This window comes from Pseudonaja textilis, chromosome 2 (genome assembly GCF_049901715.1).
Source record: "Pseudonaja textilis isolate UNSWEBS1 chromosome 2, rPseTex1.2, whole genome shotgun sequence".
In the NCBI taxonomy this organism is placed as follows: domain Eukaryota; kingdom Metazoa; phylum Chordata; class Lepidosauria; order Squamata; family Elapidae; genus Pseudonaja; species Pseudonaja textilis.
The window spans coordinates 49,326,953-49,340,440 of NC_141991.1; the positions used below are offsets into that span (position 1 = coordinate 49,326,953).

General features: G+C 33.1%; 1 protein-coding gene across 50 annotated transcripts in view; it reads right to left on the reverse strand.

The window, feature by feature from the left end:
* Positions 1 to 13,488, reverse strand: part of SLMAP (sarcolemma associated protein) — a 111,882-nt gene that overhangs the window by 68,814 nt on the left and 29,580 nt on the right. For all 50 annotated transcript variants that reach the window (XM_087923827.1, XM_087923826.1, XM_087923815.1 and 47 more), the window contains exons 3-8: positions 10,762 to 10,909; positions 7,996 to 8,068; positions 6,821 to 6,857; positions 3,057 to 3,119; positions 985 to 1,080; positions 715 to 786 (exon numbers count right to left, since the gene is read on the reverse strand). In XM_087923827.1, coding sequence (XP_087779953.1) covers positions 715 to 786; positions 985 to 1,080; positions 3,057 to 3,119; positions 6,821 to 6,857; positions 7,996 to 8,068; positions 10,762 to 10,909 — 489 coding nt within the window. The remainder of the gene's footprint in view (positions 1 to 714; positions 787 to 984; positions 1,081 to 3,056; positions 3,120 to 6,820; positions 6,858 to 7,995; positions 8,069 to 10,761; positions 10,910 to 13,488) is intronic.

Consider the following 13,488-nt stretch of genomic DNA (forward strand, 5'->3'; position numbering starts at 1 on the left):
TGGTTTCTCTCTCTGCCATTTAGCCAGACTTAGGTAGGGCAAGGATTTCTCCTTCAGCCTTTCACCTAGTCCCCAGAAGGTTGGTGGTAAGAGTTTGTAACAAAGGAATGGTGGGAGTGATAACAAGAAGACCTAATCTTTCAGTTATTGTTCATCACCAGTCACAAGTCACAAGTCACTTCAGATAGTGGGGATGCTTTGATTCTAGAAAGTGTCTTCATTATTACAACATAACTTGAAGTGGCTTACAATTAAAACAACACAGCAAAAACAAAATACTGAAACAGCAACAGGATCCTTAAGTTCAACTTCATATGAATACTTTTGTTAGTAGGGGAAGATGGTGGCTGGAGATGATGATACTCACAAGTTTAGATGGATTTTAAATGATTAAAACTAACTATTAAATGGTTAATAGTGGAAACATCTATTAGGGAATATTAGGCATGTTATTGATAAAGGCTCCATAGTCAGAGATGTTGTGTTACTCAATAATAGTTGCTAAAGGGAAAACAGCATAGTGTGAGAATATTTCATTCCTTGCATGTAAACATTTCAGAAGCACTTACATAGTCACTGTGGGAAAAGGGAACAGATAGATCTTTGGACTAAATTAGCAAGGGTCTTCTTGTGTTTGCCACTAAACAAATAATAAGTATTTTCATATTAGTAAGCTCCCAAATGCTAGACGTCTTAACTGAGTATGGAACCTACTTTTGAACAAGCTTGTAACTGGTTTCCCATAACCTCTAACCTTGATAGAAGTCTATCTTCATCTATCAAAGCCTGTTAAAAAAGAAATCCAAACATGTCCTTAAATCAATACCAGTATTACCATAGAAACAATATTAACAATAAAAGTTCACATAGTATCTCCACAAAGTTTAATTTAATCAGCAGAGCTTTGTGGTTTTGATAAATAAGCAAGTGTGCTTTTTAGTTAATAAAAAGGGGAGGGGAGGGGAGGGGAAGGGAATAGAATACCTGCCAGCTTGTATCTGATGCCTCTTGTGTTACAGCTAGCAAACGCTGTAAGGTGGCCAACTTCTGTTCTAACATTTGTTCTCTATGTAAGGCCTCCTGCATTGAACCAAAAAAAAACCTCTTTAGTTTTAACAGCAGCGAATTATAACATTATTTAAAATTTAAAATTCTGCATAGATGTTGTTTTAAATTTAAAAGTAATAGTTTGAGATAGGAATGTTGCCTTTTAGAACTCACTGCTTAAAACTAATTTCTTTTCTGGTTGGTTTCAAATACTTTGCACATGAACAAGTTTTTATATGGTATGATAGTCCCCTTGTTTCTAGTAAGCAGGTAACACACACACACACACACACACACACACACACACATGATATCTATACAGACATCAATTTTATATAATCAATTTTATATGACATGTGATATTCAGAAGCACAGTAGTTTGTTTGCGCAAAAAATGCAATCAAAAGCTCTGCATATATCTAACTTTTTTTCAGCCTAGCCATAGCAATCAAAAGCTCTGCATATATCTAACTTTTTTTCAGCCTAGCCATAATAATCCACATATGCATTAATGGAGACAGTAATAAGTATCAGCTTGGTAACAGCTTTTCTTTTTCCTCTCTTTAGTATAATGATCAGAATAACTTCAATACAATGGATGCATCATTTTAATTTTCTTCACAGATTCAAGACACCTTATGCATGCTAAAGCTCAGATATAATCATTATGACTTCTAGCTGTGCAAGATAGCTGCACAGCCCTGGAATACACTGGAACTGGGCAGTCAATAGATTAACCACCCAGGGGAAAGATATGGCTGCTTTAAGGAGATTGCAGATTGCTGATATATATGTATAACTTATGTTTGGGCCATTTACAAATGTTTTTGTTCCTTTTGCTGTAAACCTTTCCTGTTAATAATAAAAATATATCAGGCTATTTCTGCTACAAGGAAAACAAAGCAGTTAAGGTATCAAACACCACCACTCTGAAAATAATACCCATTTCCTATGAAAGGATTACTGTTCTCTTCACCAACAGCCGCTAGATGGCAAACTTCACTCTTTCCTTTTCAACAGAACCATGTAAACAATAATACTTTGAACTTAAATTAGCACAAAATGGGGCAAAACTTTATAATTTTATGATTTCAACTACAATAAACAGCTGTTAGATCAAGATATAACCACTACCTGGATGCCACCAAAGGAAACCAGAAATGTAATGTCTTTTCACAGACAACTGGAGATTATTTTTAAAAAGTATTTTATCTAATTTATAAAACCACCCATTTCAAATACATGACTATAGGTGGCTCACACAATTAAAATAGCAAAACCCAACAATTGCAACAAAATGTTAGAAACAATTACACCATTTAAAAACTATGCACATAAAATACATGAAAGTATAATCAAAATCTTACACACAATACAGCTATTTTGAGGCTCCACGTCTCCATGAAATCCCCAGGCCCAATGGCAAACTGGGTTTTAAGGGACTTTGGAAAATTAGGGTCGGGGCAATCTAAACTTGGGGGAAAGATGTTCCATAGGGCATATGCCATGGCAGAAAACACACTCCTCCTGGGTCCCACCAGATGAAATACTCCAGTAGATGAGACCTACATACCCTCTCTGCTGAGTCTGATAGGATGGCTAGATGTATCAAGAAGCGAGAAAGTCCCTCAAATAACAGGCCCCATGCTATGTATGGCTATGAAAATATAACCAGCAAAGGGAGAGACTAGAAAGTTAACATTTTACCACTATAGTTATTAATATGATAGCTACATGTTTAGTTTAATATAATTAATTGACAAACCATGACTAATGCTGTGTTATTATTTAGCTGTGCATCCGGGGTAACGTCTTTCAAGTCTTAGATTAAGAGTCTTTCAAATTTTACTGCAAGAACTTTAGTTGTCAATATTACCAGTATATAATTATCAGACTGCAGCCTAATTTCTTACATAACTATCACATTAAAGCTCTTGTTTACATTTTATAATACAATTTTATAAGTCTGATGTTTATGAGTTTATTCAGAACTGTACATATAATATTACCTGAAGATACTGAGAAAGCTGAAACAGTTCCTGAGAGTAAATGCTGGGAGTGTTAGCAGCAACCTATAAAAATGGGAAACAAAGGCCTCTATTATTCATCTCATGTCAGATTTTAACTTCTTTAGTGCTTTATATTAATATTTTCATATTTAATAAATTATGGGCTACCTAATCTCAGCTGCCAAATTTCAGACAACCTCCAGATAGCAGCAACAAGGAATTTAAAACGCTATCTTTCTGCTTCTATATGTATAAAATACATTAATAAAATATTACATTAAAATTTCCCTTATTTTGTGTAGCTTCCATTCTTTTAATTTTTACAAATAACTTCTTCATACTATATCCAGTGGATATGTAGTCACTGTTAACGTTCTCTCATATTAAAGTAAAACATGCAACAGAAATTATTTGCAAGAAGTGTTTCAGAACCCACTCTAGATCAAGTATAGATCCTCTGCTTTTTCTTAAAGCATAAACCTATAAAAATGCTGCTATTTTAAACAATCCATTCTTTAAAGTAAAGATGACTCTTGAAACAAAAGGACGTTTTTGAAAAAAAATAGTTTATTTTAATACATAACAAGGTGATGCTCCTCTTGTACAAAGCCTGAAGCAATTCTTCAATATACAAGAAATTGGAAAACAAAAAAAATGTATTGCAGAGATGTGCTACTGATCACCAAACTAGGCATATAATCTGGATAAAGTCTTTACTGACCAGACAATGCTTCCCATAATTTTTATGAAGGCAAAACATAATGGGAAACTTCAATTACATCAACCTCTGTTAGTAGACTGACCTTAGCCAAGATGGAAAGGTCTCTAAAATTGCTTTATTTCCAAAAGACATTTTGGAAATCAAGATACTATAGAAAGAAATTGAAGCATGGTAATATAACGAGTTGTGTGTGAGCTGAGAGAATACATAGGAAATGGATAGTGGCTGTAATCACTATGGAGTTACAGTACAGCATATTCTATTAATGGTATCCATTTTTATATTTTGAGCTCTCAGACTTGAAACACAGAGTTTTTATCTTACATCATGCATTTTACACTGAAAATTACATGACTCCACAACCACCACCCAAGAATAATAGAAAATAAAAAGAAAACCTAGGTAACCACAAATAATGCGGGGAAACAGAGTTTTTTGGAACAGGCTATTACATTGATTTGCCAACATTTAGGAAAAGTGTATTGTTTAGTAGAAACCAAAATGGAGATTTATTAAAACAAGTCATGCCGAATCAATCTATTCTCCTTTAATTACGACAGAACCAGTCTAGTTTACAATAGAAATGATAAACTCTACTCAAGAGTAAATATACTCTGATTTTAACAAAGCATTTGATAAAATCTCCCGTGAGATTGTAGTAAGGAGGATGAGAAACATTAGAGTCCCTCAGTGAAAAAGACAGGCCATTTTAAAATTAGAAGAATAAATCATGGATGGATGGATGGATGTATAGATGGATGGATGGATGGATGGATGGATGATTCAGAGAAGATTATACCAATGACTGCATGACGACTGTATAAAGATGAAAAATGAAGAGTCAAGTCATATCCCATAAGATCCATTCTAAGCCCCATGCTGATCAACATATTTATGAATTATATGAAGGGTTAAATATAGTTATGAAATTTAGAGATGACGCAAATAACTTATGGGCCACTATCAAGATTTAAGAACATTGTGATAAACTGGAACAAGGGGAAGATATCAGTAAGATTTTCACTAGGATAAAACAGACAGGCAAGAATATAGGATAGTAGAATGGTACTGACAGAAGTATATTCACAAAGGATCTAGGTGTCTTGGCAGATCAGCCTGATATAGCTGCCAAAAAAAAAGAATCCTGGGCTGCTTCAAAAGAAATTTGAGATCAAAGGAAGTCATTGATCCTCTCTTTTTTCCATTGGTCAGACTATACCTAGAATACTGCATCCAATTTTGGGCACCACATTATAGGAAAGACATTGTCAAATTATAAGTTATTAATAGGACTGTAATTAAAATGAGATAAGGAGCCTATAAGCAAAAACCCATAATGAATGGTTGGAATAACTGAGTGTGTGTATGATAAGTTATTGCAAAGTATCTATGTTATTTTCCAATAATGGAGTATACATGTAGCTTAGAGTTTAATTGTTACCTTTTTAGTCTTTAGCTTGCTTATTTTCCTGTAGATGTTTCATTACCAGGTTAAGTAATATAATAAAAGTTAGATAGAAAATGGGTAGAATTGTTCATAATAGTACAAGATATGATTTTTTTTAAAAAATCACTGAAGTCCTCAACAAATGAATGTGTCAATTCATAAAATATTTCTATGGTTTTAGAGTTGCCAACAAAAAGGGAGGGGGGGAGGGGTTTGAAAGAGCAGTGTGGCAGCTTGGAAATCAAAAGTGCATTCCATACATAGTTTTCCATACATAGTTTTCTAGGTGACTGAAGTTTCTGCTGCGCAAAAATCTAACTGGAGAACATGTCTGATGACTCTTGGCTATGGATGTGTTTCATTGGAGAATATGAATTATGATATACCCGGGGTGGGGGAAAACCAGGGAAAAGGGTGACAATGAATTATGTGTCTGAGTCAGCTACACCCAGGCTGTGCTAGACATGTTAACTCCCAGTAAATCCTTTGAAGTTTTAGAAGTTTGGCTCATGATTTAATTGGGGTAACTGCCGGAATCCTGACAGAATGAACATGTAATATTTCTGACTCATTTGTTTAATTGGGTTCTCTTTATCTAGTTGTATGGAGAACAGACAACACTTTAGCATATTTATGCAGAAATTCCCAAAATTAAAAAGATTTCTCAAAATTGTATACACCACTATATATATTTTGATTCAATAAGAAAAAAATCAGAAATGAATTTGAATTTGTAAAATTTTACAAAGAAAATTGAGGTTAGCATAATTTGTATTCAGAATAATTTGTATGAGGCAATATAAATACAGGAAAAATCACACAAAGTTCACACAAAGTTCGTAAAAATGAATTTGAACATGGAATGACTTCTACTACTCCATATGCCTATCAAAATCCCCCTTTTAATAATAAGAAATACAGTTTTGATAACCTTGTCTAGATATACAGACAATGTAAATCTATGAGAAGCCATATACAACATAGTATTAAGTCTAATAAAAGACTACAAAAAAAGTAACACAACTTTCTCTGGGCTCAATTTTCTTCCTTATATGGAAGAAAATAATCTACTAAAATGCTTATTACCTTGGTAGAGTACTTAGTCATTGTGCTGGAATGTTTAATGTTCAAGAAATCATTTTCACATAGCCAATTGCAAAAGTACACAAGAATGTACCTGCACGGCAAAAGTCAACTTTCAAATCCACATTGGTCTTTAACCTAGCCTCTATTAGTATGAAGATTAGAAATCAAAGGTATTTATAATTAGACTGTTATTGCTACAACTCTTGAAATGGCATACATTCTAAATAATGTAAACCATAAGCAGTATACTATAACAATACCAACATTTTATTTTAGTTTCTCACAACAGGAAGCACTAGCCACCCAATATATTTTTATTTACGTTAAACAGGAATACCACAAAAAGGCATCTGCATTTATACTACAGTATCATTAGTTTGTTTAATAGTGGTTAAACTTTGAAGGGTTAAGGAACTATATAAGACAATAAATCATAGCTCTGATCTGTGAAAAACATCCTATTTCCCTTGCCAATACAGGGTACTGAATGAGAAATGTTCTAAGGCTTACCTTATCAACAGGACTTGGTAATGGAGCATGGATGACACTATGGGGGGAAAAGCTATCAATTAAAAATATTTCCACAATATTTAGCAAAGAAATCAATCTTGAGTTCAACTTCTCTCTCTCTGTCTCTCACACTCTTTTCTTCTGTCTCTCCCTCTCTTACACCCACACACAGCATTCTAAAATCAACAAAATCCTACTTTCAATAAACTTAATCTTACAGCTGCCAAAATCAATGATGCCAATTATAGAGAAACCAACAATAAAAGCATGGATGTGATGCTCTGTATGTATATGCACATGTATATTTGCCATCTTCCCCAAAAAGGACAGGATTAAGAGAAAAAAACATATTAATAAATAACTAAAATACCAAGTTAACTGATTTCTATCTGCACATATCAACCATTGTCTTACATATAAATTCAGACCTACTGTACATAGAAAAAGAAAATTACAAAATTGCTCCTTTCCTTTTATCAAGAAACATCAAAAAGGAAAAGGAAAAAAATATAAGATGATAATGAAATAAACAGAAGGGGTAGGTGCATAATTGGACTGAAACTTTTTGGAGATTAAGCAAGATGAAGAAATAACTGGATGAGGAAAGAAAAAAGGAGGCAAATGTTTATATTAATGTTTCTTTATTCTAATATTCATGTTAGCACCATGTTTGCATTCATTGGAATCTTTTGCTCAATTTTTTGCTTTAAAATCTACTTTTATTTTTTATTAAGGAATGTATGAGTACCTTCCCAATTATTAAGATAGTTATTTTGGGAAATACAGTATTTGTTATCTGTTAGCATTCTAGAAATTACTATTATACTGTGCTATATTCTGTAAGATTTCATGGATGCACAAAATCATGTATTGTATTTGAAAAACTCAACAAAACATTTCAGAAATCTTGGTTTGTTATGCACCAATACCACTACATTGTCCAAACTGTTTATTTTAAATAGATACATCATATTGAATAGTCCAAACTGTTTACAATATATAAAAAATACCAAAAAAGGATAATATCATCTCTCCAAATGGGCTATTCAAGCCTGCCAGCCGTGGCTCATGAATTAAAATTCTCACATGAAAAAATCAGGCTATCCTTATATATAGGAAATTTCCCTAATATATGAATATATTGGATATTAAAATAATGTTAAAGTTGCACTTACTCTGACCGTAGCCTAGCTTCCATACCATCAGGGAGAAATAGTTTTATTGTTGAGACAATGCATCCATGAGTGACTATAAAAAAATAAATAAAAATTAAGACTTTTAAGTTCTAAGCGTCCAGTTATTAAAATTACTTTATTAAAGCAATTTATTATAATTGCAATAATGTTACCTAGAAGGATAAAAAGCAATACACAAATAAAAAGTGAACATTTTGGGAGTTCAAATAGAAAGTCAAAATATTCTTTCTTTCTAAGATATAAAAAGTAGCAGGCTATTTAAAAATATCAGGAAGACCTCTAAGTCCCATGCTACTTCCCATCTCATGCTATGAAAAGATCATTTCACAAGTGCAGAACAAAAACAATAAAAATTTGATCAATTCCCCAATGTAAAAGACTGGAAAATAGCTAAGAAAAATAGAGAATAATAAAACTAGGAGATCACCAACTATATGGGGCAAACTGATGAATAAATTTTGGAAAAAAGGGTTTGGTAACAATGATAAATAAGGCCAGGGAAAGGGACCCTCTATTGACTTTATTTATTACTCAGCAATGGTAAGGATCTCTCTCCAGTGATCATATTGGCTGCAGCAATTGGAAGATGTATGCCAATACCATTTAAAGGGCGGCAGGTTCATCAAGCCTTGCTTTAAGAAGCATGGAAGAGTTTTAAAATGCCATGCACATTATTCTATGGCAATAAAATTATTTTTCAAATTCTGAGAAGCTCTCTAGAAAACTCTTTTCCATTACCAATAAATTAGAGTATCAATTCATGAGAATTAGTAACCTGCCCTGAAAAAGTATGCACTTTTGAATTTGTTTGAATTGAATTTGCTTCAATAATATGAGAGAAAAAGCAAAAGTTACTAATAGCAATAGCAGTTAGCCTTATATACTGCTTCACAATGCTTTACAGCCCTCTCTAAGCGGTTTAGAGTCAGCATATTGCCCCCAACAATCTGGGTCCTTGTTTTACCGACCTCGGAAGGATGAATGCTGAGTCAACCTTGAGCCAGTCTGGATCAAACCCCTGCAATCAGCAGAATTAGCCTGCAATGCTACATTCTAACCACTACGCCACAATGGCTCCTAAAAAAATCACTAATATCAGAGATTTGAAATGAATATGAAGTAAAGGAAAGTTGGGAAATCATTTTAGAGATACATATGGGGATGACAGTGATAAGACTGATGTTATAAATGCTACTGTCCCACAAATATAGATGAAAAGGAAGTCATAATGTTGAAAATGTTGAAAAATGGTAAGGTTGTAAATGAGTTGCACTTAGAAACAAGATGGTAACCACTATAGCCTTTGTAGGAAGGATATAGCAATCTTTCATCCACCAATTTTATTACTATTACATTCTAGACTGGTGTAATATTCAAAGACTTTTCAAATGTAACCTGAAAGAGCACATATAGTGCTCTAATTATTATTAATCCAACTCAGATGCAATTGAGGAATATATTTAAATATATTTATTTATTTAAATAAATGTGTTTAAATAAGGCCACTATTTCATAACTTTGAGAGGTCTAATACATTTGATTTATAAATAATGTTTTAACCAAATCTGATTTCATAAGGAATCAGTGAGTTAGCTTAAGCTGAATAAAAGTATTTATTTGAGCCTCCTAGTACAAGTAGTCCTCAATTTATGGCCAGTACTGAACCCAAAATGTATGTAGTTGAGTGAGAAATTTATTGAGTTTTGCCCCATTTTGACTTTTCTTCCCACATTTGTTAAGTGAATCACTGAAGTTGTTAAATTGGTAACATGATTGTTAAGTGAATCTCATTTCCCCATTGTCTTTGCTTGTCAGAAGGTTGCAAAAGCTGATCACATGATCCCAGGACACTGCAACTGTCATAAGTATGAACCAATTGTCAAGCATCCAAATGCAAATCACATGACCATGGGGCTTCTGCAATGGTCATAACTGTGAAAAATAGTCATAAGTCACTTTTTTCAGTGCTGTTGTAACTTTGAACGGTCACTAAATGAACTGTTATAAGAATTGTTGTAACCTATTTGTATAAGCTGAATCCAGAAGTTCCACCTCTAAGATATAACACTGATTGCTTAAGAGATATTCTATCTCATCCAAACTACATTGAATTCTTAGTCTAGAGACCATCTGCTTCCTACCCAGAAAACTTCTGCTTTGTTGACCTATTAAAACCTACCAGCCCACAATTGCTGCTACATACTCATTCAGAAAACCAACAGCTTCCCTGATAATGGGCAGGGAATGGGCACAGGAACCCCAATTTCCCTAGCTTATCCCAATAATTTCACTGTGATATTCTAATTTCCAGAGGGTGGAATATCCAGTGTCATCTTCTGTAACTGATTTAAAAGGAAAGAAAGGAATTAATGTAAAATGATGCCTTTCAAACCCATTTTCACCTGATAAGCTAGTGGTAGACAGTCACAGATTAAAAGGTCTAGTGACAGTATCCAACTATAAGCATGGCCAGATATAACCTAAGACAACCCTCATGAATTCCAAGAAGTCTATAAAATCTCAGTTGCTCCAATCAGGTTGATTTCTAAATCAGCATTGCACCTATCCCAACTAGCTCAGGTAGAATATCCGTTGGACAATGGGGACAGCATCAATATCCAAGAAAGTGAGGTATATTTGCCTCACTTCTTAGAAATTCATTGAAATAATGCTTTACAATATCAAGCTCAAACACCTGTAGTCTCTTACAATGGCAGAAGAAAAGAAAGTGATCCATACTCTTACCTTTTCGTGTGTTCTCTGTTACATCTACACCAAACTGTATAATATCTCCAGACAGAATTTCACATGGTGGGCTCTCTTCAGATCCTCTGCTCAATCTCTGGCTATTTATAAAGGTACCATTACTGCTCTTAGTGTCTTGAAGATAGAACTATAAGACAAACAGAAAAGGGCTGTAATTTTATCTGACATATTATTTAACGTTTAAGTCAAATTTAAGATTAAAATGGCAGACAATTCACTAATATGAAAATAAAAAAGGATACTTATGATAATTCAAGTGGACTATCAGATAATGTCTATATTATAATGGCAGAAGCATAATAAAAGAGCTTATTCCTTACATTTTGAGAATGAAAGAATCCCACAGTTGATCATCTATTTGTTGAATTGCATTCACTTCTATTCTATTATCTAGAAATTTATGTTTAAATTAGCCTTATTATTAACATTTAATAAATTATGAACCATCTGAATGATTGTCTTTCTTTCTTTTCTTCTTCATCCCAACTCTCCATTACTTCCCTGAGAGCACAGTGCTGTCCGTCCCTCAACAAAGTAGTAGTATTTATAGAAGTTTGTTTTAAAAAACAATGTAAGTATCTGGAATTCTATTCATGAGAGAGAGAGAGCTATAGTCATTCTGAATTTTTACTTCATAATAAGTATGTTTAAAATTAAAGCAAAAAGTGAAAGGAAACAAAATTGAGAATAAAGGTACTCTGAGAGAAAGGCCATTAATGTTCTCCACCCAAATTTTTTTACTCTCATTGACAAAATAAATGTTATGAAGGGAAAGAGATTTTATAAAACATAAAATTAAAGAAAGTAAAATGTTGGTTCTTTCATCCAAGATCACCCAATATTTTCACTCCAAAAACTATTTACTTACATTGGTGCCAATAAGAGAATATTTGTAGCTCAAGTTTGAAAAAAAGAAGCAAACTCCCATTTTCTTCTAACACTGATGATGCTACCCTAGTTTGATAATGAAATGTATGCAAGAAAACTATTAAAATCAGAGAACACTAAAGACCCCACACTTTCACTGCTTTCAACAGCAATGTTTAACAAAGCATTTAACAGAGCAGTGCTTATTCAAATATCCTGTTTGAACTATCAAAGCACTACATCTTCTGATAGGTTTAGTGTTGCAGCTTGAAGGGCCTCCCCACATCACATAAGCAGACACGGATATGTGCAGATGATAGCTCAGCAAGGAATGCCACTGAAACAAAATGTCAGTTGCTTCATTTTAGAATCAATTCTGGTGGAAATGTCATCTCTGTGTGCACACAATGTCCAACGGTAGAACTGCAGTCGAACTGTGTTAATAATTTGAAGCATGTTCATCTCTAAACACTTAAACAAATACAACTACAATTTCAATTGGTAAGCAAAAATATTTTAGAGCAGACCAAAACAATGTCAGGGTATTCCTATAAACCTGGCATTCTAACAAATCAGCCCTATCTACATACCATTTAAGTTTAATTTGATGGCGTAATAGAAGACATAGAAAATAGAAAACAGCCAGTGTGGGCCAAATTTATACTAATTTGAGAAATACTGAGCACATTTATAGTAAACGAATTATATATATGAATTGTTAATGTATATTTTTGTTTGGGCTGTAACATTCTGCTTATCCAGAAATAAATAATATTGGCACAAACATTTTAATAAATAAATATTAGCTTTAAGTGAAGTCTGTATTAAAAACTAATATAGCCAAATATTTCAGGGTGTAATTATTTTTATTACTTGTTTACTACCTAATACGTACTGTCTGTTATTTATTGAATTTAAACAAAGCTGAAATTTTCTACATTGAATTTTATTATAATTAACTGTAATTAATTTTATCACATAATAACTCACAAAAACTGTGTGAACTAATAGCATCATCTAATTTCTGTAAGCAGAACAACATAGATTGCATTCCAACAATAAAATTATAAAAATACAATAATAATGCAATAAAATATTTTCATAAGACTTCTATTTCACTCCTTCTGGAGGCTCATAACTTAAAAATATACATACTCCTGCACTTCAAAAATCTAAACAACACAAGTTGGTCTCTGAATTTTGCCTGACTGCCATTGTAGTTTACAGTAAAATTTTCGTTACATAACTTTTACTTTACTTTTTATTTATTATGGCAGTTGAAACCCAATCTCGGTCAACTGAAGTGTTAATTCCTCTTAGTGAAAATTCTTCCCAGATGAGACCCAGAACTTTGTGTTAGATATAATCCCTTGGAAGCTATCCATACTAGATTCAACATATAATAAATAGATCTACTTTATTATAGGTTCTAGTGACTGGATAAGTTATTCATTCTGCACTGGCTCAGCTATTTTCAAATCACTGAACATTTCATTGACCATTAGGAACAAAGCATCTGAATGGAGGAAAGATTGACTCACACCTAAATACTAATTGATCAAAGGCTTCTAGATTTCAGTGTATTTGTATACACTCGTTTAGTCATCAATACAAAAAGTATTTAGGGAATTGAGTGAGTATTGACTTGGGATTGTAAGTCTGATTATAACCTTGCTATAAACGTGTAAATGGCACCAAATTTCCCTCCCTCCATTATAAGGGAGTCAACTGAACCGACTGCCAACTTAACTCTGTACCCACAATGTTAACTTTTTATTTTCTAATCTGTACTAATAAAGATATCTTTCAAAAATAATTTTATTCACTTTTAAGAACATT